Here is a 26,853-nt window from a genome sequence, read left to right as displayed (position 1 = left end):
TACAGAAAAACTGAGATTCAACACGAGCAGTTTGAGGCCACAGCAAGAAAAATTAACATGTTGGAGACTTAATCCTGCAAATAAAACAGGTTCAGTTCTGCTGCACATTCACAAGGCAAATCATCCTCACAAAACCAGAGGCTGCATATTATTCATCATTTCTAAAATACTATTTGACATTTTCACTCCTGAGATCAATCAGACATTTAGATAAACACTATAATGTTTATTCATAAAGCATATTGATGACGATCCAGGCCGCTCAAAGTGCTGCACAATAATAATGATAAATAAAACCAAATTGTTGGGGGAAGTGAGACAAATAACAATAAAACAAAGAAAACCATTTAAAGACAAAAGAATTGATGGGATTCTTGTCTTTAAATGACTAAGTATGAATATTAATGCAAAGAAGTGCGTTTTGAACGGGACCTTCAAACCAGGAATTGACTGAGCAGCTCTGAGGGCACTTTTTGGTTCAAATCCTGATCCGTCAGCTGGGAACGCCCGCTTCGTTTGGGGAATGGTGAAGGTGCTCATAAATTTTGATCCAGATCAAAGAAGCAGGTTCAGTCTCCTTATAAAGACAGGTTTTGGTTCGTTTCAAGCGAGCTTAATGCAGGATGGGCGCTACAAAACAAAGCACATAAAGCATCGTGGCTAAACACAACCAAAGCGTAGTGTGGCTCTTTAGGTAAAAGTTCTGATCAACCCAGACCGCTGCAGATCCATATTTAGCTGTTGTGTACTACAAACAGAAGTTGCTCTCCATTAACCATTAAACGTTGGTTGTCTCGTCTTCGGTAATTCTTGCCTCTGGTGGAGAATGAAACATGTTTATTAAATGGTCCGATTTGTTTGAGAAGTGCAGCGCGGACAGATCCGGAATAACGTCACACCTCCAACTGAACCAATCGGACCGAGTCTAGCAGACTATCCTGATGTCAACGCAGAGCAGACCGTTCCTGGTACAGAGAAGAAACAGAGGAGCTCCATCACTTCTAGAAATGAGTCTGGGACTGGGAAGCTCCAGGAGGAGCTGATGGAACATCTCAGATCTCTGACTGGAACATGTTTTCAATGTCGTATGTATCATACTTAATAAATACATTTTCTGAGACCTTTTGCATCATTTTAATAAATTTGCTCACAATCCTGTTATATATGATCTCTTCTGCCCCTGGTGGACACAATAATAATACAATAATGCACTACAATAATATTGAGACAAACTCTTTTGTTAAAAATGTGACTTTTTTTTCTTCATTCTTGTATTGAGATGGGTTTAAAAGTGCAAAAGACCAAGAAATTATACACTGAACTAAATCATACAGGATGGTACAATAAGCAGGATATATTGTAACCTTTTTCCTAGTCAGACTCTCGAGACTATTTCTAGATCTAAGTTCTAATGAAGGTCGCACACTTCGACTTTATCGATGCAACAAAAAGTAAATAAATTGATGAATTAAAATTGATGACGGAGAAATTCAACAAGATATTTTAAAGAAAGAAAGATGTTAAAAAGTAAGAACAAGATGAGGGAAAGTCTCACTGTGGGATGATGAGGCAGGCCTCAGCCATCGGGTCGCTGCAGGTCTTGAAGCAGGGGCTGATGCAGGAGTCGTATCTCCACTGGCACCGAGGAGCCGGCGGGGTGTCCGGACCGGGTCCTGTTTGTAAGAAAAAAGCTCAAATTGACATTAAATTTAAATTTTATTTGTCTTAGAAATTAACATAAAACTGAACTGAACAAATCCAGCTTCTGTCCACACAGAAGCATCGTGAAAAATATGAGATTTCTGTTCAGTGAATGCAACATCATTACATCCTATTTTTTGCCAGTAGGGTCATGTGAGGCTGCAGCAGGTTCTAAAGTTGTAACCTGATGACCCTAATTGGAATATTTACGTAGAACGTATTACAATATTTTCCTCTGCTGGAATAAATGATCTCAAATATTTTTACAAATAAGAAAAGTGATGAACTTCTGGCTGGACTTTGGATCTCACTCTGAATGTGTTTGGCATTTAAATCTGCCAGCGAGAAACTCAATCTGCTACTGGCTGCCCTCTTTCCCACCAAGTAAAACAAATGTTGGTATATTTTTAGTCTCAGCAATTAGCCTGGCTGCTCCGTGAGTGCAGCAGGGATGAGTGACAGCCAAATCCTGAAACCCAGAGACGACTTAAATCTTCTTTTCACTGTCAGGGTCTCTGCTTTAAATAGCTTTGAAATGTGACATGAGGATTGTGAATTGCCATTTTAAATGAAATTAACTTAAATTAAATTAAATTGAAAAATTAAAAAATTAAACATAACTAAGAAATCAAATTAAATTAAAATATTAAATTAAATAAAAAAATAAATTCTATTACAACATTAAAATGAATAAAAACAATCAATTAATCAAATAAAAAATATTGAATTAAATTAAATAAAAAATAAATAAATAAAAATATTAATCAAATAAAAAATGCAAATCAAATAAAAACATATTAAATTAGATTAAATTAAATATTAAATTAAATAAAAAATTAAATTCTATTACATTAAATTAAAATTAATCAAAAAATTAATTAATCAAAAAAAATATTGAATTAAATTAAATTTCAAAAAGTAAATAAAAAAATTAATCAAATAAAAAATGCTAATAAAAAAACATATTAAATTTAATTTAATTAAAAGAAAATAAAAAAATTAAATGTAATGAAGAAATTCAATTTAATTACAAAGAATTATTCTATAAAAACATATTAAATTTAATTTAATTTAAAATTTGATTAATCAAATAATAGAATACTGAATTAAATTAAACAGCATTTCTCGATTATTGTGTCTTCCAGTTACCATTGTCATTGCATTTAGAAAACAAACAAATGACATCACATTACTGAGTATCACGTGGTGAGTCTGTGCTGCGGACCTGTCAGTCTGAACAGCGTCGCCTTGCGGAAGCTGTCGGTGTGTCTGTATTTGAGCAGGTGGAGGCGCGGCAGCATGGCGTGCAAAAAGAAACCAGGTTTTGCATGGGACTCCAGCGAGTCATAGCCCTGGATCCAGGTGTTCCTGTGGAGGACGAAGGTGGCCCCGTCCCAGAATGCTTCACTGTCCTCCCATTTGGACAGTCTCACCTGGCCACTGGGGCTAGCGTGCAGGAAGTAGTTTGGTCTGTCGGCAGCCTCAAAGGAAACTCTCGACGTGTCTGTAAAAAATAATTTAACAGGTTCACGCGAGCGTCCAGATATGTGGTGTCTTAGCACCAGAAAGGAGAAGGCAACATTTTAACACACACACACACACACACACACACACACACACACACACACACACACACACACACACACACACAGGTGTGTGGATCGCAGAGCTGAGTATCTTGTGGCTGAAGCTTTTTAAACGTTATGACTCCACAAGAAAGCCTAATTGTGTGAACAGTCAAACCAAAACGTTCTTTACTTATTAAAACAGTATTTATCTATGAACAGGACTGGATTAAACCTGATCAGATCTGTTGATTATATATATATATACATATGTAGTGTATTATCATTAACATTAACCTGGGATCCAATGTCTGAGCGACAGTGGGTGTTTTGATTATTAATTCGCTGTGTCCTTAGACAAGCGGACGATCTCGGGGCACCACCTAGCCCTTAATTTGTTATACGGTCAGGCAGGGAATACCATAATATGACAATGATATTTGTCTAATAACAGATAACCATCAGTCTCAAAATACGCTTACTGTAAGTTCTCGTCAGAGGGAACAAATCACTTCCTTAAAGATCGATCACGCTACCACGACTTCTTAAAATATAACACACTTTATTAAAAACCACACCGGTCAAAATCATCAGGCACAAATGAAATTAATAATGTGAACCAGAAATAGCGTCAGCAAGCAATCAAATACTGAATTAGCCGAGAGAGAGAGAGAGAGAGAGAGAGAGAGAGAGAGAGAGAGAGAGAGAGAGAGAGAGCGCATGGAAGCTCGAGCCGAGTCAACAACCAAAATGTAAAATAAAACAATTAAAGGTAAAGTTATGTAAGCAGCTTACATAACTTACACAACTAGGAAGGTTGGAAAGATGGCAAGTCTAATGAAGTTAACTAACTATGTCAGGGTAGACTATCAGGCGGATACCGAAGGAATGGATTTAAAAAGGGGCAGCTTCTGCTAAGACACCAGCTGGATCGGAGACAGTGGAATAATGGGTCGGCCTTACTTCAGCGCCTTGGTGGTTGAGAACCCAAACCTTGGGTCCCGTGGGCAAGGATTCGTGGTCGTCCTGATACTTGTCCAAAGGGGACCTCCACAGAAGTCAGGAGCTCGCCTGGAACCGCTTGGTTCGATGTCTGAAGCTGGACCCAACTCCAATTAGAATCCACGGGTCGCGGGTGCCGGCAAAGTCCTGGGATCAACTGGAGCAGTAACGTTCGGGTCGTCCGTACGTTACTGGTCACAGTCTTCGTGGGCCGGGAGGGCAGCTTCGATGGTGTGTCAGAAGCAAAAATTGATCAGCCAGAATTGGATGAGATTTCGGTGTTAAGCAGGAGCGAGCTTACTTAATAAAAACGAACATGATGCCAGACGGACAAAAACACGACTAAAGCAAACATCAAACGAAGAGAAAACAAAAAAAAGAACAAGAAAAAAAACAAGAGAGACAAAAAAACAAGAGCAAGAAAAAAAAGAAAAGAGCGGAAAAAACAAGAGGAGGAAAAACAAAACAAGAGAGAAACAAAAGAAAACGAGAGAGGAAAAAAGAGCAGAAAAAAAGACAAAAAGGAAGATAAGAGGACAAAAGAGAGACGAGTTCCGGGAAAACCCGCAGTTAAATTTGCCGGCGCTCTGGGGCCGGCAAATTAGATTATCCTATCTGATTAGATTATCCAATCAGAGCGCAGGGGTCAGGACATGGGGTCTGAAGGTTTGGTCAAAATACTAAGTTCTTGGGGAATTAAACTTAACATTTTTCCAACCTCAAAACATGTCTATAAAATCCATTTGTAGATGAGAAGAAGTATGAATGATCCTTCTAAACATGAACCTTAAAACAGTTTTGCTGCTGTCAAAAGGGGAAAAGGTTTGTTAACATTTCAAGACATTTCAATACACTTCAACGATGATTTTCACTTTCCACGGACCTGGTGGATCAAGAAATCATTTCCACACAACAAGTTCTTACTTTGAGTCAGAGTCGTTAATAACAACAACATAAAATGTTAATCACGGTGTATTTAATCAGCCTGAAATGCATATCTCAACCTGTTCAAGGGTGTCTGCTAGATGGCGCCATTGCTCCACCCAAGGAATCACAGAAATTAACTAACTTGCTAACTTCTGTGGATTTCACATCTGAAAAACGGTTCAAGTCTTGGATTAATTTAAAAAGGAAGAAGAGTCCATTTATCCAGGTGTGCTGAAGATACATCCAGTATTTTATACAGTTTAGAATTCAGAGCTTAAAGGTTCTGCTCTGGAATTTGGTCTTTGTGTGATGTGGATACAAAGGGACCTCCTGGGGTGATGGACAACAGGCTCTCACCAGGGTCCAACTTCAAAAGGGTGCCACAGTCTGTCTGTGTAGACATTTCCTACCAGGAACAAGATAAAACCAGCAGGGTTCCTGGTTTAAAGTGGAGGTCTGTCTACTTGGATTAAGATGGATCTGATTTTTAGGGCTTTCATTGAGCTCTGTTTTGGAGATGTGTGGATGGACTTCCTTTTGAAGTAGAAAGTCCTGAGTCCTTATCTGATTTGGGGGTTAATTCGGCCTTGGGGGTTGCTACACATATATATTGTAAAACAGCAGCATATAAATAAACTGAATTGATCACCTATATTCAATCATTCCTAACTAGGCTATTTATTATGAATTAGCTTGAACTGATGTGTCTTTAAAGGGCCCTGAGATGACATCGTTGTGAAGTGGTGCCATGCAGATAAAGCTGAATTGAATTGAATTAAGAGTCAAAAAATAATTACAAGCAATAATTCGTAGTAAAGAAAGGCGAAGTAGGAATTTATAAACTTGGTCAGGGTGCAAAACGAGGTTGATCTTCTGGTGAAAAGGATGCAAAGTGGAGCGTCAGGCAGCCCAGTTGCTTCAGTCTTGTTTCAGTCTTGGCTTCCTGTCCAGCCAGCTGCTCATGTTGCTCAGGTTGCCAATCTGACCTCTGGACACTTCTTCAGTGAGTGCATCTACTCCATCAGTGTTCACTATGAGGAGAGTTTCCACAAACGGCCAGAAGCGACGGAAACAAAACAGGAGGCGAGCTCTGGCTGGCTGTCGCTCTGTGAAAGCAGCGATGATAAAGAGATGAAGGACAAGCTGTCCTGCGAAGGTAGACTAATGATCTTAAATAATGCAAATATTTTTAATAAATAAACAATGTTTTGGCCACTGAATAAAATCTATAAGCGTCTGAGTAACCCTCAGAGTTAGCGGCAGCGCCATCTTTTTGGAGAATCCCAACTCCCCTGAAGACTTGATGTCATGATAGTCTTCCAAGCAGAACTTCCCCGAGTCATTTCCTACATTTAATTAGTAATTAACAAATTGTTTTACTGAGAGGTCATTTCAGTCACGCTAATATCAGAAAACCTCCTGCTGGATCTAAAGGTCATTCATGCTCTGAAACACACACACACACACATACACATACAGAGATCCTCAAACCTGGTCCTTGAGTGCCGGTGTCCTGCAGGTTTTAGACATTCAGACTCGCTAAAAGACCCTTTTGGTAATTCATGCATACACCACTGGTGCACACTTGTAACTACCATGAGTTTATTTGCATCACCCACAGATTTGAGTCAGGTGCGTTGCAGCAATGAAACTTCTGAAACCTGCAGAACCCCGACCAACAAGGACCACTGAGGATCCCTGCACTGACAGGTTGTATGTTTTAATTTAAATGGGACTGAAACTGGCATTTCGTCACTTTCTCATTGATTTTTACATTTTGAAGAAATGCTTCTTATAACTTGATCGATTTCTGTCATCTCCGTGGATTTTTTGCATCTGCCAGCTTTATGTTTCTTTGTTTTTTAGACCCAACAGCACTGATTCGCTCCTGGTTCTCTTACCGACATCGCTACTTCTCTCTGAATCCCAACACAGTAGCAGCTATAAAGCTCAGACCGCAGTGAGACACAAGAGGTGACGTTCTCCAGGAGTATGAATGTAAAACTCTGCAGTTTTAACAGGATTAACTCACCATGGGGTCGAGCTCTGCTGAGGCCCGGAGTCATCATGAACTGTGACAGGATGCCTGTAGTGGCGGCAGTGGCGCTGATGTTGGACCGCTGCAGGAACACAAAGCCGGTGGACCTGCTGGCTGCCAGCAGAGTAGTTCGATCCCTGAAGGTAAAAAGCCTGAAGGGACCTTTACCCAGAACTGCACACAGGAGGACATGTTAGCTTAGCACGGATGCTACAACACATCACAACAATAAAACATGCAATTTAGGTCTGTGCCACATGGCGGGCAGGTTGCAGACAGGAGGAGTTATCAAACATGTATCACCACAACCATCCATCCATCCATCCATCCATCCATCCATCCATCCATCCATCCATCCATGCATCCATCCATGCGTCCATCAGCGTTACATAAAGTCAGCATGTGTGATCAATGCATGTAATGTTTTTTGTGAAGCGACTGTTGTACCTTTGTTGTAGAATTCACAATCATACGCTGCAGAGAGAAGGACAGAATACTGATCAATAACAAGAATTATTAGATTATATAAAAAAGTTATTGATAACAATATAAATAGGCATAATTTCATGTGATTCGTGTCAACTTTTATCTGCCACTTATAACATGTTGTTTTTTAATTACATCAAATAATCCCGAAGGACAGACTTTCCAGCCTGAGAATCCAGCCTGAACTGGATCTGACCCAACAAAGACCTTTTTTATTTAGCTTTCAACAGTTTGTACATTTTTCTGCATTGGACAAACGTGCGTATTGCTTCCAGGTTTTCTTGTGAAACTGGGCTGAACTGGCTGAAAAATGTGTTAAAAATGGAAACAGTGGTTGGTTTGCTCTTACGGCAGAGAGACGGGGCGCGCCAGTCGACGGGCACGCCCTCATGGCAGCAGCGTTGGGCGTACGCCGCCACACTGGTGCAGAAACACTCGCAGTCGCCTCCACGGTTGCAGGCGCACGTGTCTGCAAGGCAGTTCATGTAGAACCAGGTAACGTCCACCTGAGCACAGAGAAAAAGATTTACTTAGAACATCCTGTTGCAGATTTTCAGTCATCCAGGTTATAGTAAACAGCTTCAACTTTTTCCTCCTTATTCAAGAAGCCTCATTTTTATTACTGAGAACAAAAACCTGATGTTTACATTAAACTTTCACCAACTAGAGATGCGCATGGAAAAAAAAAAAACAACTGCTATAATTCAGGGAGCTCCACTCAGATCGAGATGCTTTCTTTAACATCATTACTTCAAAAATACCGAGACAACTATCTCGCTACCTCGGGATGACAATGACTGCTTCTGGAATAACGGGATCATTTATCTCATCATCTCCAGAAAACAAGGAAACAGATTATTCCTCTGCAGGGTCGCAGGGGGACTAAAGCCCATTGCAGAACCAGTGGAGAGAGACAAACGTTTAGGTTCACACTCACACCAAAAGAAAACGTAAAGACTCAAATTAACTAACATGCATGTCTCTGAGAGAAACCCATACATACAGAGATTCCCCCCAGAAACCTTCCTGCTGTGTTTAGATATGGAAGTTACGACAGTAGATGGTGATGATGATTGGTTTGATGATGATGACTTTATCCAGTGTGATTGTGGTTTAGTGGGAGCTGTGCTGGTTTCCTGCAGATTACGGACCATTTGTTCACACTTCGAACGAAGCAGTCTGTCTCTGAAGGAGCTCTGCAGATCTGTCAGTGTCATTCAGGAGGGAGGTGGGGCAGCGAGGGTGCTGAGAGTTAGCCATTATACCCTCCTCTCTCCCATCACCTCACCTGGGTCCGAGGTACTGTGCTGTACTGGAGAGTTGTGCGGAAGCACCACAACGAATGCAGGCTGATGCCAGATCACTGATCACTGCATCCTACTTACCATCTATCAAGTCTGACAGAAGCTGAAACTGTTTTGCAGAATCCACACATGTCTGAAACCCCTCCCCAGCTGCCGTGGGGTCTACTTTAATCACTCAGGTGTACCAAGTTACTTCTGATTCCATGAGATAATACTTGTGCTTTTATGAGCAACAAACCCGGTTGTTTCATATTTAATGAGAAACTACATCCAGCGTTGGTTGTTGTCAAAATGTTCATATTTCCTCTAAATCAAAATCAATCAGCTGTTTTATTAAAACAACCAGTTTAACCTGTATCAGGTAAAATGCTTTTCCACGTTAACCACGCCCACCGCCAATGTCTGACCAATCACACGGTACTTCTCGGAGCCCCACGATAAAAACGTTCTGCCAGCCCGATGTGTCGAGAACTGTCTGCAACCATCTCCGCGTCATTTTCCTCTCTAGTCCTCGAGAACAGGAATAAAGTCCTGGCTTCTGTAGGAGGACGTAGCTTTACTCACCACCGGGTGGCAGGTCTGGAAGACCTCGCTGAGCAGGATGCCACACTGACGCTTTGCAAAGGGCTCTCTGAGAGGGCTGAGGCTGCAAGAGTGTCTGATGTCTGGACTGTTCACACACTGGAGAGGCACATTCAGATCCCACAGATAAATAAAGTTCTACAGCAAATTATTCAGGATCTCATCAAACTTTTGTTTGTTCTGAATGAACTTGTGATTAGATTAAGAAATCATTTATGTCCTGATACAGTTCACTCACCTCTGTTGCCGTCCAGCTGTTTCCGAACTCCTGTGGTGTTGGGGAGTCGATGTTGTCCGGCGTGCGCATCTCGTTCACTGTTTTCAGGTCAAAGTTCCCGCACAGCCCGCTCAGCTTGCCCTGATCACATCGCCAACACTTCTCTTTAGCTCAACAGTTCATATCACCATTAATGACAACATTTCTTCATCCTGTACCAGTTTAAACAAACTTGTCTGTCTGACTGCGTCTTCTACATGTAACTGGATTACTGGTGAATCACGATTCTACTGTGATCTTCTTGCAGTTCAGCGTTTGGCCACCAGGGGCTCTATAGCGCAGCTCGCCCATCATTAGTGAGAGAGGTAGAAGTTTTAAAAGATGTTTAAAACATAAACTACGATGCTGGGATGTTTTCCTACACATTTTAATGCATTTTTTTAAGACTAACATCAGTTTCTTTGTAGCTGACAGAACAGAAAGAGTTTCTTTTTAAGGATGGTGGAATTCACCATTTTTAGTAAATTAGTAAAACATAGAAACTGCCTCGACAATGACCGTTTAAAGTGGTCAGTTTTCAGGTTTTTTAACATGTTTATTAACATGAACACTAGGATAAATCAATTTTATTGCTTTTATCGCTGTGTATGTTATTATTTATTATTAAATCTAGATTTCCATTGTGGAAATCTAGCTTTCCTGGACGCCTCCCTGGTGAGGTGGTACAGGTACGTTCCTGCAGAAGAAGACCCCGGGGAAGACCCAGGACACGCTGGAGGGATTATGGGCTTATTCATATCAGCCTTTATGATTTGAATCCAAGTCTGTTTGCTCGGAAAGTCAGCTTTGTTTAGGAAAATGTGAATGTGCCAAACAAATTCTGATTCAGACCAAAGAACAGACCAAATACAGGAAGTGGACTTAAAAAAAAAAGTCACTTCTTGCATTTAGCGTAGCATTGCATTGTGGGTAAATCCATAGCGATGGCGTTAAGGGTCCTCTGCCTCGTCTGGTGTTCATACTGCGTCCATTGTTGCAGTGTATTTCTGCAGTATACTTGCATAAGACACAATAAAAAACCCAAAACAGCCACAGTTTCGTCTCCAAGTTTTCTTCTTCAAGCAGGTCTTGTCCTCTCTTTTGCTAAATACTAGTACAGCGCCACCTCTGGTGGGAATGGGGATATATCATTTTAATTGTTTGGCTTGTTTCACTTGTTCCACCCCAACCAGTCAAGGCAGATGGCTGCCCTCCCTGAGCCGGGTTCTGTCGGAGGTTTTCTTCCTGTTAAAGGGGAGTTTTTTCCTTCCCACTGTCGCCACGTCCAGCTCAGGATGGAGGATTGGACTGAAGTCATGACTCGATGCAATCAGTTGGTTTCTATTACAGGATATGTATGAATTGGCTTGAAATGATGTGTATGTAAAGTGTCTCGTGACAACATTGTTGTGAAGTGGAGCTATACAAATAAAGTTGAATTGAATTGAAAAGTGCATCCACGTAGATACACCCTGAGACCTCCGTTTGTTGGTGGACCGAGTCAGCTTCTTTGATCTGAATCAGGATTTGTTTGGCGCTTTCATGTTTCCTCAAATAAAGCGGACTTTCCGAGCACAAGGACTAGGATTTGAGTAAGAAAGGCTGATGTGATCGTGGTCTAAATCCCTTGGCTGGCAAGGGAATACCTGGGGAATGCCCTCCTGAAGGGTCGGCAAATGTTACTGGGGGGAGGGAAGTCTGGCTGCCCCCGTGACCCAACCTCAGATGAGCAGCAGAAAATGGATGGATGAATAAATCTAGGTTTTTCAGGCAGCATGACAGCTGGTCCAACTCTTCGGTAACTTCTAACTTCCATGCTCCTGACCCTGACCCTAACCCTGTTGCTCCTGGCCAGCAGGAACTGAAATATTAAAAAGATTAACTGTTAAAGGAGTATTGCATTATAAACCTGATTTAAAAGGACTTTTTAATGCCAAGATCAGGACTGGTTTTTTACTTTCACCACTGGTAAAGATTCTGGAAGATTCTGGTAAAACCCTGATGTCTGATGAAACTAAACCTGGAACCAAAAGTCACTTTAGAGCAAAAAACCTTAATTCTTTCATAAATAATTTCCTTTGTCCTGATGCTCATCAATATTTATGAAAAGGCATGAAATGTGCAGATATATTGAGAATTGCATTAAACCAGCCTGTATCACAGTTTAGGTGTGTTGTATTGATTAGTAGACGCTCTAGTACTCTGTTATATGTATAATTTAAGGTAACTCTACTTGTAAGTGTACATTATTAGGATTACAAGCTTTGCTTCTGCCTATTTTGTTTTTGTTTTACTTTGTTGTTTTTGGAAATGGACAAACTGATTGTGAATGATACAAACAAAACAAAATAAACTAACTAACTAACTAACTAACTACCAATACCGTTGCTGTTTCGGATCACTGATGTTGCCCTGATGTGAACAGATTTACCTCAGCAGAAGAAAACAGTTGAAATGGAGTCTTCATATCAAGACCACATGGTAAAGAGGGTTTCTGTGACCCCTACCTGCCAGCGTGGTCCAACCTGGATGTGAACGGTAGTCTTTCGGTCCCAGAGGACGGTGACTTCTTCCTCTGGGAAATGAATGACAGTGAAGTATCCAGCCGGCCATATGAGCATTCGCTGCTTCCTGTCAATCACACTGGATGGATTCTACATAGAAAATAAGACGTTTGTACCTTCAGGAACATTAAACAACCTAAGCTACACTATTAAATATCTTTAAAATGTCTTTTGACGGCTCATGAACTGAGTGACTTTTTAACCAGCCATCAGAAGCGAGTCTTACCGGCTTCCCGGAGTCGTCATCAAATGCAACGAAGGACCTTCTGATGTTTATCAGAAGTGTTTTCCTGCAGATGACTCCGCTGTCGAAGCAGTCGACGTTCTCAGCTGTGACGCTGAGCATCACGTCGGCGCTGCTCTGTGAAGGACAGAAAACAGCTGGCAACTTCAAAATAAAAGCCTGCTGAGATGGATCAGTCACTGTTTACGTTTTCCAGGCGTGTTTCAGACTCAAACTACTTCATAACTTACAATAGTAGAAAAAATAACAACCATGAGCTGTAGAAGATACTAAACCTAAACTAAAGTATCATCTGAGATACTGGACTTGAGTGGACAACAGTTTTAGGTCTTCAGTACCTTAACAAGATAAACTTTGCATGCACCGACGTAGTCAAACAGCAGCCCATCGAACGTCCTGTAATGACGGTCGCCGTAAGCCGTACACATGGACGGACATGGACGGAACACACACTGGAACGTCCCGTGCTGGCAAACACTACAAAGACAGCACAGCTTTAGTGATTCCACATCAACTTGTTCCCACTTAGCGCAGTTACAGTTTTTCCCAAAGTAATGGGCTCCTTTTGTGGAGAGCCTGGGGTTTGCTGCAAGCAGAGAGGTGCCAGTGAATCCTCAAAGGTTGAATCGCCGCTCATTGCACCATTAGGCTGTCATCTACACCGTCTTCCTGGCTTGAAGAAGAAATGCAGGGATGGGAGAATGACTGAGATCACTGGGAGAGGGTTTCCTTTCACCAGTGATGAACAGTTTGAAGCAGAGGAAATCAGAGAGTCATACAAGGACGCGCTCTGTTTCCAAGGCCCCCCACCTCCCCTGTTTTTCTGGCCTCTGTAAGCAGAATTATGGATATCAGGTGGCGACTTTCGCCGCCTTGACAACCTCAGGACTCAGCGCTGTCAGGATAAATCTCTCTGAAAAATTAGCTCCGTTATTGGAGATTTGTCTCCATCAATCTGGCAGATAAAGGCGACTAATTTGTTATAAGAAAATGACAGAAAACCCAAGTATTTAATATACTAATAAAATAAAACAGACACTTAATTTTAAGTTTCATGTAAACATTTAACCCTTGTGAACGTACCACTGGTAGCACGGGGAAGAGACTCTGTCGCCAGGGAAATATTCTTTGCCTTTCCACAGACAGGGGCAGGCTGAGGGTTCAAAGCACTCGTCTCCATGTTTCAGCAAGCTGGACAAAATGAAAACATAGATCTTTACAGTCTGAAACCAAACCTTTCAGACACATTCAGATCAGGATTTCTCTAAAGAAAAAAAACAAACAAAAAAAAAACAACGCAAGCAGATTTCTTAGCAGATAAAAAAGCAGCCAAACATGTGAACACGGAGGATCTGGTAGCATCAGTCACATACAGCACTTCCATTAGTCTGGGGTTCGTTACATGTCTGGTTCTGCCGTCTGTCTTATTTATTATAATCATGTTTCACTTTTTTACTTACCTTCATTTTCAGTTTGTGTTTGAGACAAAACAAAGACAGTAAAATAAAAATCACCATCGGGGATAAAATAAACCTTTCACAGTTAAATCACAGCAAATTTGCCTCCTAAAACCTTTTTTTGTGACGGTTTACTAAAATCAAGTAGCATTGTTTTTATTCATGCAGTTTACAAACACAAATAAAGAGAAAAATTAATATATTATGTGATTTATAGTGCATTGATATCTGAAGGATTTCCACTGATGTGAAAACGTGCATGTGAGCTTTAATGCACTTCCATTTCCAGTGAATAACATTGCGACACCTTGTCCAGAGCGTTCTGTGACCTCTGCACAAGCCGTCATTCTGCAGCTTTAAGTGACTCAACAGCTGCACCAACATCTGTTTTACTGACAACCAACAAACCAGCTCAGAAGTTCAGCATGCAGGATGCCACCAGTATACCAGTATACCAGTATGCCACCACTGTACTGAAACGTATTACATTCAACAAGTTAAGGTTTGAATATCCACCACATGAAAACCTGCTGCGGCTAAAGGCAGCAAACCAACAAGGAGAGAAGTTTAGTGTTCAGCAGTTTAATCTTAGTTTAACCAGATAATAAGTCATATAATGTTTTAGTGATAAAAGCAAGGAGGTGGGGGGGAGGGGTGCTTAGTCGAACATGGGGACCTTTAAGTGTCATTTTTTGGTCATCATGCTGTTGATGGCGCTTTAGCTTTTCTCTGCAAGGCGGTAAAACTACCGGAAAATGTTACGTAACGATTATTGTCCACTTTAACTGTTGTCTGAGCTTTTCACCTGCTCTCCAATCATTCCTGGTGCTTCCTACCATCCATCCATTATCCTAACAGCTTGGTCCGATGAAGGGTCGTGGGGAAGCTGGAGCCTATCCCAGCAGTTTTTTGGGCGAAGAGCAGGGGACACCCTGGACAGCTCGCCAGCCCATTGCAGGGCCACACAGAGACAAACAACCACTCACGCTCACTCCTATGGGTAACTAATAGTAACCAGTTAACCTCACATGCATGTCTTTGGACGGTGGGAGGAAGAGTACCCGGAGAGAACCCGGGCATACACGGGGAGAACACGCACACTCCACACAGAAAGTTCGGGTCCTCACAGCTTAAGCTAACTTTCAGCCAATCAGCATTTGACTCACACATAAAATCAGCTTTGAGGGCTTTGTGATGTCAGGTGTTTGGAAAACTGTAAGACTTCCTGTCTGCGTTAAAAACACATCATGCGTTGCAGAGAGCTGCGTTTGTGGAAAGATTCATTTAACACTGAACTAAACCGAATGAACTGGCCTACTGGATGCAAAGAAAACTTCTTCGTAAAAAAAAAAGTTAAGTTTGCTGCAAAAAATGTGGGAAATTTGAGAGCAAAGCCATCCTAAAATCAAAATCGTGACACCAAAGTTGTCTTTCTCTGCCACAACGAAGCTGCACTCTTTCCTACGGTGATAGTGAGACAGCGAAGGCAACACGTATAAGCAATCAGCTGTTTTCTGATCACCTGACCGCCTGCTGTTCAGCACAGCAGCAACAACACAGTCCAGCAGTGTCGTTTAACCCTTTAACGTTCACACCAACCAAAGAAGCCAGAGAAAAATGTTTCTGTGTCTCTATTTTTGTCTAAAACAAAAGGAAACAGAATAAATGTTTTTAGCAAACGGTTGAGATGTTTAAAAGAAGTTAATAATACTATAACAACAGTGAAATGGTTGAAATGTGAAACATTTTTACATCCCCAAAGCAGTTGTAGATAATCAGACACGTTTATTTCCACAATTTATAAAAGAAATCCATCAAAGTTTCTGCAAATTTACCTCTACGAAAGGCTAGAGCAGGACCTAAAAGGGTTAACAGGGATGTTTCAGTTAGGTCCTGTGTGCAGGATAAAGGTTATATTTTTATGTGACTGTTTTTTTTCTTATCAGCAGAAAAGACTGGGCGATATGACGATATGTATTGTCTGGACGATAGAGAATGTCCATCGTTTCATTAAAGGCTCTGTCGTTTACGCCACGATAAGCTGCTTTACTCCAGTATTTACAGCATGCACGTTGCAATATATAAACAAACATGGAGGAAGACGGTAGCAGACGTGTTTCAGAGCAGGATAATTCACTAAAAGATGACCAGCCAACCCAAACCGATGAGCTTGGTCCTAAAAGAGGGGAAATTTCTGTCTGCATGATGCGGTTTGGATATAAAAAGACCAACGTGGAACCGACAACAGACTAGCTCACTGTCCAAACAACGGACTCCGACACAACTAACTTATTTTATCACCTGCGCAGGAATCAGGATAAAGAATACAGAATAAAGAAGAGTCAACGAGCAAAAGCAGCAAAAGCAACAAAAGCAGCGTCAAGTGGAGGTGAAAGCTCATTATAAACTCCAGACCAAACGCTGCAACAGGTAAACCTGTGGAACATCAAACGGCCATAGTTCCCCCAGATGGAAGGAGATCACTGCTGCTGTTGCCTAGCAACATCTGATACATTACTGATGACTGACACAACATTACACATACAGTTTTATATTATTATGTATATTGTTAAGTGGATATAAAATGAGCTACAGTCGTGCTCATATTTATTTATACCCTTTCATTAAAGAAGGAAAAAAAACAGCTGCCTGTAAAATAAACTGAAATTGACTTAAGTAATAATAAATAAAATTTTATGAAAATCATGACATTATTTTCTAATTCTGGTTCAATAGAAATATTTTTTTAAAAAGCAAACAAATAAGATAATTTATTACATATTACATCACTCATAAAGTAATATTTAGTTAAACAACCCTGTGATGTTTCCGCTCCAGTCAGGTGTTTTCTGTTCCTCTCAGTCAGACTTCTGCACCTGTTGACAGGGATTTTGTCCCACTGTTCAACAGAAAATGCTCTAATTTGTCCAGGACACATTTGTTTGTATGTTTGTTTTTCTTTCTTCAACTCAATTAAATGAAAAAACAGTGTCTTGTATGACCAAATTATATTTTTGCAAATTTTTACCTATTGTTCCTTTTTTAAGTCTCCAGTTATTTGAGTGACTGTTGTAAATTCAAATCAAATCAAATCAAACTTTATTTGTATAGCACTTTTCGTGCTTAAAAACAATACCAAGTGCTTTACATTATAAAACAATTTACATCAAAATAGATAAAACACTAACACACATACACATCCCCTTTCACACACCCACAACCACCCTCACCCATGCCCTATAACAGTTAAAAGAAGATGAATGGCCAGGTGCATTTGTACCAGATGTGTGTACAAGATAAGGAAATGATATTCTCAGGGAGCCTCTATACAAAGGGCTACCCAGCCTTTTCTTTAATGAAAGGGGATGAATACATATGAGCACAACTATATATTGGGATATGAGATTTTGGTCATATCACCCAGCCCTACCAGCAGATATAAATCTAGATAAAAAAAAAAAAAAAAGATCAAACTTTGCACATTCACTAAATAAATAACTTTTTTTTTATTTAGAATAAAAAATAAAAAAAAAGAGTTAGATATTAATCACATTTGCCTCCAATGCTAGTTTTTATTAAAAATTTGCAAACATCTGCTCATATCTGATGGGCTCTTTTATTTCTGCCTCACAAAATTCTGCTGCATAAAATTCACAGAATAAACACAAAAGAGCCATTAAAATTTTTATAATTTTTTAAAGTAACATAACTGTCAAATATTTGTCAGCTGGGAAGTAAAACACCGTCCAGTTGGAAGGATTACTGATGCATCGTGATATCAGATTCTGGGATTCTCTCTGCAGCTCTGACCTGTAAGGCCCGTCAGAACAACAACATACGTGACTAAAAACCTGAATCATCTGGAGACAGAGCTGCAAAGCTCGGTGCCTTCTCATCTGGATCATTGGACGTAATTATTGGAGCACCGCGGGGAATCAACTTGCTATCGAGTTATAACACAATCAGCATCTGAAGCGCCTTCTTTAACCCAGTTATGGTCCTGTGCCAAAGAGAACGACAGAGGCAACGCCAGAGCAGGTTGGCTTCCAGAGCGAGGGAGATGCCAGGAAATGAGAGGGAGTGGGTTTCAGGGCTGGGCGACTGTGGATGAAAAGCGGTAACACTCGCTTAGCTACATGAGAAAACCAGACAATTAGGATTCTCAGAGATAGAGAGAGAAACCGTCTTTGTCTGGACCGCTTCGTTTGCTCTCCACTCTGCAAGAGTGAAGCAGATAAGTATCTTGTAATATGCAGAGCTGAGCTACATCCACTGGCGAGGCTGCAGACAATGAAGCGACATTCTGAATGGTCCCGCCACAAACTTCAGGGGCGTCTGAGTAGAGTTACAGCACAGATAAAACGGTGTTAACAGCTTCCTTTATCTGCACGCCAAGCTGCTGTATCAAGTACTCTGATCAAAGATCCTACAATCATTTATTGTCCAGACCAGCGTGCACTTCGGAATAAATGCTCCTAAAAACAGCCGTCTTTTTTAACTTAATTCTGTGAAACGATGTAAAAGTGAACGAGGAACATGTTGTGATGAATATTGTTTCCTGAGTGAAGTCTGCGATGCTTTCAGGGACACACCGCAGGTTGTGTTTGGTAGTTTGGTATCGATCGGATACCAAGTACATCCAAGTCAAGTACCGATACTTTTAGCTTGAAATTGCATCATTTAGTGTGGTCTATTTTTTCCTAAATTATTATTATTTAATTATTATTACAAATATTTGATCAATTAAAACATTTTTTTCTTGACAAAGTCACAGAACTGAGAAATTTAAATTAAAGCATATTTTGTTTGTAAACAATGTAACAAATCAAATAAAAAAATTAACTCTGTTTTTCCCCTTTAATGACACAAATGTTTGAGAAAAACAGTCAACAATGCAAATTAGTTCAACAAAAGCAAAACCTGAAATTTGTTCCTCCTCATGCATATTCTTTGTTTTTTTTTCCCTCCAAAGCCCTCTGTAAGAACAATATTGATATTTTTAATAAATAAATAAATAAAACATTTATATTGATATTAGCCTTGGTATCTATATTTGGATCGATCCGCCAAGCTCTAATAAAAGGTTAAAAATATTCCGACATACCAGGATTTCAGGAATCACCCAAACTGTAACTCATTTTCATAGGTTAGTACAGATTCCAGGTCTATCAATCAATCATATTTATTTATAAAAATGTGAGTGGCATTAGTAAAACCAGTAAAACCATAAATGAAAATAAAAAACTGGTTAAAAGCTGATAAATACTGATGTGTACTAAGATGAGGTGTAGAAACAGCAAGCGCTGGAGTCTGTCTGAGATGTAGAGCAGCTGGAGGCGGCGCTGGAAAGGCCTGATCACCTCCGTTTACAGCTTTGACCTTGGGACAAGTCAGCAGGTGATCAACAGATCTGAGAGGGAATATAAAGCTGCGATCGGTCAGATAAACAGGTGTCTGCCCTTTTGGAGCCTCATAGGTCAACAACACAACTTTAAAATCTACCCTAAAACGAACAGGATGGCAACGAAGAGAAGCAAATACAGCACAGATATGTTCATGCTTTCTGTTGGTGTGAGAAGACGAGATGCAGCCAAGAGATACAAGCCTGACTGGCACCAAAGTGGCACCCGCTGGGATGTAAGAAAAGCATCAATCAATCTTTCAGAGTCCTTAAAAGTTAAGACCAGAAGAGACATAAAATAAGATAAGATAAGAAAAGCTACGATAAGCTAAGCTAAGTTAAGCTAAGATAAGATAAGCTAAGTTAAGCTAAGCTAAATTAAGCTAAGCTAAGCTAAGATAAGATAAGATAAAGTTTATTTATATTATACAGTACTTTTCATAGACACAATGTCACAAAGTACTTCACAACAAAAAAACATACAACAGTATGAATAAAAAATCTTCATCTTGGATAAAAGTCTGAGCTTAAAATTGATCTCTTTACATCTGAACAGTTAAAGTTAGAGTCAAATATCACACCCGGGTTTCTAACATCTGATTTTAAGAAGGGCTTCAGGTTATAAAGGTTAACATGAGTATTTCAGTTTTGTCCTCATTAAAGCTGATTACTGGGACAAACTCCAAATTCCCTGTGACCCTTAATGAGACTAAGCAGTGCAGAAAATGACCGACTGAAGTTGAGGAGGTGTTGCATTGCTTAGTGGAACTAATTTTACGTGAATTTGTTTTCTTACATTTAAAAAAAAAAAAAAAAAAGAAAGTTGCTATCTAGTTGTGTATGGAAGCCGAGAGCGGTCATGGTTGCATGTTTTTTTAACACTGTTATCTCAAGATCACAGGAAAATTATGTCGTTATAACTGAGTAGCCAACTTTGTTTTTTCCTGCTAACGAGATATTTATACCGTGACCACGAGAAAATGCTCTTCATTATCTCGAGATAACGAGAAAATTAACTTATCTCGATGTAACCACTAAAACAAACTTCAATTCTGCAAGAAACCTTCCTGCCTTCGTCCTATTCCCACTAAAAGACATTTTATTTATAGAATTAAACTACAGTCCTGAAACAGAGGTTACCGTACTGTTTTCTACATTAGAGTACACCAAACACAACAGTCTGCACTCGGCTTATTCTCCCTGAAACCAATAGCATTTATAGTATCTGGGAACAAGTCGCAGGCAGTCGTTTCATGGCAGGCACCGCACAGATGAAAGTATCAGGTATGTTCAGGTCAGAAACACAAACACAAACAAGTCTGCCATCAGCTGGTAAAGACACAGCTTAAATCCTGGTTTCCAGTGGAACTGTCATAATCTGTACCTGAATTTGCTCACAAACACAATGAAATCTCTCCAAAAGAGTCCAAGCCTGAGAATACGGCAGAATTTTTCTATTGTGTTTATGTTCTGTAAGCTAACACCACATTCCAGCAAGCCGCATGCTTAACCTACACCTGAAGGTCCAGGTTCATACGAGTTCAGCTGGGTTAAATGAGACAGAAGGAATGAATGGGAATGAATGAATGCTCCACGTTTTAATCATAAACAAAGTGTGCCATTGTGAATTAAAACATAGTGATTTCTACTGTCAGCACCTCTGCTTATTATTTTCCATCAGAGACTTCCAGGTTCTGCCACGGACAAATAACGGTTTACCATCATGTGACAGTCCTAAATGTTCTTTATCTTTCTATTTTATCCATGTAGAGCATTTTATTAATATTTATTCACATAAAAGCAAATGCAACCTGGCAAATTTTCTCACCTTATACTCACCTAAACAAATACTAAACCCATTTTAAACAATCCAATTATCTCCAATTATCTTATCAATTATCATTATTTCCACATTAAACTGTCAAACATTGACAAAACCACAAATAAATACAGAGCGCACAAAAAGCACTTTTACATGGAATCCATCATGTGATCAGTCTTCTGGTGATGTTAAGCTACATGTAACAGAAACATGGCAGCCAACATGGCAGCCAATCCACACCACAGCCTCACCAAACATTTACACACCAGTGATACCAGCACTGTGTTCCACTTTACCAACTGGAACACTGCTGCCCAGAAGGCTCGCTGATGGTTTTAATTTCACATTTCTGTTTATCTATCTATCTATAGTATCTATCTATCTATCTATCTATAGTATCTATCTATCTATAGTATCTATCTATCTATCTATAGTATCTATCTATCTATCTATCTATCTATAGTATCTATCTATCTATAGCATCTATCTATAGTATCTATCTATCTATCTATAGCATCTATCTATAGTATCTATCTATCTATCTATAGTATCTATCTATCTATAGCATCTATCTATAGTATCTATCTATCTATAGCATCTATCTATAGTATCTATCTATCTATAGCATCTATCTATAGTATCTATCTATCTATCTATAGTATCTATCTATCTATAGTATCTATCTATAGTATCTATTTATAGTATCTATAGTAACTATCTATAGTATCTATATTATCTATTGTATCTATCTATAGTATATATAGTATCTATCTATTGTATCTACCTATAGTATCTATCTATAGTATCTAACTATCTATAGTATCTATCTATAGTATCTAACTATCTATAGTATCTATCTATAGTATCTAACTATCTATAGTATCTATCTATAGTATCTAACTATCTATAGTATCTATAGTATCTATAGTATCTATCTACCTATCTATGTATCTACCCACCTACCTATCTAACTACCTACCTATCTATCTATCTAATATGTTAACTTTAGAAGGAGCATTGTAAAATTACAAACAAGCTGTTTTATATCCAGTTCAGCTGTTCATTGACGCAAAAATCTAATCAGCCAATCACATGGCAGCATCTAGTCATGTAGACATGATGAAGACAACTTGATGAAGGTCAAACTGAGCGTCAGGATGAGGAAGAAAGAGGATATAAGAGACTTAGGGATTGTTGCTGGTCTGAGTATTTCCAAAACAGCTGATCTATTAGGATTTTCACCCACAACCGTCTCCAGGGTTTCCAGAGAAGGTCTGAAGAAGAGAAAATATCCAGTGAGCAGCAGCAGTCTGGACCAGAAGGTCTGTTTGATGTCAGAGGAGACTGGGCAGACTGGTTGGAGATGATAGAAAGGCAACTGGAAGACCAGTAAGCACTGGTTCTAACCAAGATATACAGAACATCATCTTTGAACACACAACACGTCCAGCCTGGAAGCAGATGGTCTCAGTTCGTCCTCTCACACACACTCACTAAAACACTTTTCAGTTTAGCTAAAATGGTTCATTGTGTTGTGTATTTCAAGCCTCATCATGTGAAGCTGATCAATATTAAAGTATTAAAATAAGGTTGGTGTAATTGCAAAGTTGTGAAAAACCGTCATTTCAGGCTGATGTCACACATGAAGGAATCACCTGGTGAACCTTCAAATGTCTTCCTCATCACTGTTCTCATTAAAACATCATAGGTCATCCATGAATGAGACTTCTTTGTGTCCATATTTACCACCAAATGAGTTCACAGAATATCAGGTTTTATGAAACACTCGCACCATGACCAGCAGTCTGGATGTCAGGCTTGGAGAATGCGGGGTCGGTGTCGCCATAAAGGTCATCTTGCTTAACATGACGAATGGGAACATGTTAATCACAGCTGTGAAGTCTGCAGCTCTGAGATGACTTTTTATCTGCGTCACTACATCTGAGAACGTCACAGACGAGACGATAAGTAACCAATGGCCTGGAGGGCGGAGGGGGGACAGCATTATCATGTTACTTATTGTATTTAAACACATTTCCTAAGTGAAGTGTTGTGTTTTAATGACCTTAAAACTAAAATGTATGTTTGTTTCTAAAATGGCACCTTCTACACTCGACAGTGGCGATACTACGGTCATATAAGACACATGATGAGAGTGGTTATGGAAAGTTTGGGGGTCTACGTGTTAGAAACAGATCATACTTGTTGTGAAGGCAGGTAAAGATGCCTGATAAGACCTCATTAAAGAAGCAAAACGGATGGAAAGAACAAGCAAATCAGCAAAAAAACAAAAACAAGGAAACATGAACAAACATGAGCTTGTTTTTTTTTTCAGATGGACGCATCTGATCAATAAGTTTGTAGAAGGGGTGTTAAATCCCTTCACATCAATTCAATTATCAACAAGCCAATGGTACAAACCACAAACTGCAACTCCAACACATTTCTTTGCAAAATAAAAGCGATATTTGCAAGTTTCGACAAGCAAATGTGATTTGTTTCCATTAATCAGGGTTTAGGCCCTCAATTCAACCAGACGAGATTTTACCAGAATTATGGTTTATGCAGGGTAACCATGTAGCGTTATTTTGGCGTTTTTGACTTGCTGCAGAGTATTTGCTTTGGCTTTTTGAAGCTTTTCTCCCTCTTTTTCTTTTTAAATCTCTGAAATTTGAAACGTTTCCCACCATTGTTTGTTCCACACTGCGCCATCTTCACTGGAAATGAACTGGTCAAGACCAATAGTGTCATGTCCAGGGCTGTTTGTTCCATACCATGCCATCTTTACGGGAAATTAAGTGGTTACGACCACTAACGTCACGTCCAGGGTTCGTTCCACACTGCGCCATCTTTACCGGAAATGAACTGGTCAAGACCAATAGCGTCATGTCGAGAATTTGTTCCATACTGTTGCATCTTTACGGGAAATTAAGTAGTTACGACCACTAACGTCACGTCCAGGGTTTGTTCCACACTGCGCCATCTTTACCGGAAATGAACTGGTCAAGACCAATAGCGTCATGTCGAGAATTTGTTCCATACTGTTGCATCTTTACGGGAAATTAAGTAGTTACGACCACTAACGTCACGTCCAGGGTTCGTTCCACACTGCGCCATCTTTACCGGAAATGAACTGGTCAAGACCAATAGCGTCATGTCGAGAATTTGTTCCATACTGTTGCATCTTTACGGGAAATTAAGTAGTTACGACCACTAACGTCACGTCCGGGGTTCGTTCCATACTGCGCCATCTTTACTGGAAATTAAGCGGTTACAACCCCCAGCGTCATGTCCAGGGTTGTTTGTTCCACACGGTGCCATCTTTACCAGTAATTAACTGGTCACGATCCCCCACGTCAAATCCGGGGACACCTAAATGCGGAAAAAGTGTTTCCGTTACACTATTGCGGAAAACCACCTCATGAGAGCGTAAAAACTTGTTAGTGATATTTGAGACTTTTTTTAAACATGGGTGTTTCTCTTAGCGTTTTTTATTGCAATATTTAGTTTTTGCGCAGCTCTATGTGTAACAGAAACACAGGTATAGACAAGGGGTGTCAAACTCAAATCTACAGCGGGCCAAAATTTAAAACTGAACAAACTTGCAGGCCAACATTGATATTTATTGATAAACTCCTCCAGATTTGACAATGAACGTCATTGTTTGGCAAATTTGATGTGGGTTCAGTTACTGTGTTTCTTTTCAGGTTCTCATTTAAAGATGCTTGTTTGTTTTCTGGGCTCACAAACTTTCATCAAGTATTTTTTCAGAAATGCTTCCTCATTGAAGGCCATTTCTGCTGCAGGAGCTGGAAGTTGCTATGACTACTGTCTACAGAGGAGAAGGTCCTGTCCTACATGATGGACCAAACCACCACCGTAGCGTTTCCTCGGGTTTGTAATAGTGGCAGTACATGTGTTGTAACGCTTTGACACCAATAATTAGCCCACAGGTCAGACTTTGACACCAATGCCACAGACCAGGGCTACTCAATTAGATACTCAGGTGGGCCAGATTTTCAATTAAAAAAATTATCAGAGCCAGTCAATAAAGTAAGGGAAAATAAATCAATAAAAATGAATAAATAAATAAAAGATACATTTTGAAAAATAAGTCGTTTATTAATTTTTCTATTTTAAATTCCGTCCCACATGACAAGGGCAAATGCACAAAATAAAATTAAATTCCAGTCAGAGCCTATTTTTCTCCTAACTTTAAACATAAAAAGGTCATATCAAACTAAACTTCTCTATGTGGCGTCTCCTCACATTATAATCTTTAAACACACTCGTTGCATATTAAACACATCGGTTTGGTGCTCGAATGTGACAGCAAAATAAACAAAAACTTATCAGTCCAGGCGGGGTTAAATCTGCGGTTTTTGTTGTCAATTTTGCGTTTTGGGACAGAGAGCGACATGTTTGCTAGCGCTAATCTCACAAATTCAAAACACAAGTTAATGTTGCTAGGCAACCAAGTGTTGCATTCATCGTCTGCACAACTGTAGGATTGTAGGCTACTTAATCAGCATAAGAACGACTGAAGGTTCTTAATTAATGTCTTTATTCTTTTACATAAGCTGGGCCACATAGAAGTTGGTTCTGGGCCGCATGTGGCCCGCAGGTTGCCATTTGAAGAGGCCTGCCATAGACTGTATATATTACAGAAGGACGGAGTGAAGCTCATTGGGCGATTCCCACCGTCGCCATCCTGGAGAGTGTCACGCTAAAAAACTATCTGACATATCTTTGTTCATATTTTCTTCCTTCTGTAAGATCTGCAGGCACACATGATGTATGAAATACTACATGCTAAGCGTGTAGCAGCAACAGGCTCTCGTTCTCAGGTGCAGAGCAGCCGTCAATCAGCTAAACTGTATAATCTGTGCAAAGGTGTCATTAGATCGGACATGTTTAAACTAACCCGTCTGTGCATATTGTTATCAGGATGACTCTTGGCTGATGTCACAGAATGAAAGCACTTAACCCTCCATTCAGGCTGACAGCCAGAGGGGATTAGAGGGATCAGGTGGCTGTAATCTACTCCATTATGTCTTTCCACATCATCTCTTGGTTTTAAAGACTTCTGTCTCCAATAGATAATCTGGAGCAGCATCTCATGCCAACACAAATTTCAAAGGCAATGTGTTTTAAAATAAAAAAAAACATCTGCTGGACCATGTTTTCCTGCCTTTTTTTATACTATAATCATGACAGAGATTTAAAACCAGTTAGATCACAAAGAAAATTCACATCTTCTGTTATTCCAAAATGTTCTGACACTTTTACAGAGAGAAATATTCATAAATTTGCACAGATGTTGTGCCAGTAGTATAGCTTGTATGCAGACTTCTGAACGTCTTGTTATGCCATATATCTGCAGATTGTGATGAAAAGTAGCCATGCCTGAACTATACACCGTACAACAGCAACTAACCAATATGCAGACAAAGAAACACGCCTTTGTAATTTAGTCTAAAAGAAATTAAACATTTCAAAGACCT

The 26,853-nt window shown here is 39.8% G+C and overlaps 1 protein-coding gene across 1 annotated transcript in view; it reads right to left on the bottom strand.

Moving 5' to 3' along the window:
• The window catches only part of otog (otogelin), a gene marked incomplete at both ends in the record, with an annotated part of 89,411 nt that overhangs the window by 28,910 nt on the left and 33,648 nt on the right, over positions 1-26,853 (bottom strand). Inside the window, 11 exons of the mRNA XM_079264774.1 lie at positions 1,556-1,673; positions 2,927-3,205; positions 7,228-7,407; positions 7,681-7,707; positions 8,069-8,225; positions 9,588-9,704; positions 9,844-9,963; positions 12,369-12,515; positions 12,652-12,786; positions 13,008-13,146; positions 13,753-13,860. Of these exons, the coding sequence (XP_079120900.1) occupies positions 1,556-1,673; positions 2,927-3,205; positions 7,228-7,407; positions 7,681-7,707; positions 8,069-8,225; positions 9,588-9,704; positions 9,844-9,963; positions 12,369-12,515; positions 12,652-12,786; positions 13,008-13,146; positions 13,753-13,860 (1,527 nt within the window). The remainder of the gene's footprint in view (positions 1-1,555; positions 1,674-2,926; positions 3,206-7,227; positions 7,408-7,680; positions 7,708-8,068; positions 8,226-9,587; positions 9,705-9,843; positions 9,964-12,368; positions 12,516-12,651; positions 12,787-13,007; positions 13,147-13,752; positions 13,861-26,853) is intronic.

The sequence above is a fragment of the Telmatherina bonti genome, assembly GCF_933228915.1.
Source record: "Telmatherina bonti genome assembly, chromosome: 1".
NCBI classification, from domain to species: domain Eukaryota; kingdom Metazoa; phylum Chordata; class Actinopteri; order Atheriniformes; family Telmatherinidae; genus Telmatherina; species Telmatherina bonti.
The sequence above is the reverse complement of the archived record's forward strand: the minus strand, read 5'-3'. Positions and strand labels throughout refer to the sequence as shown.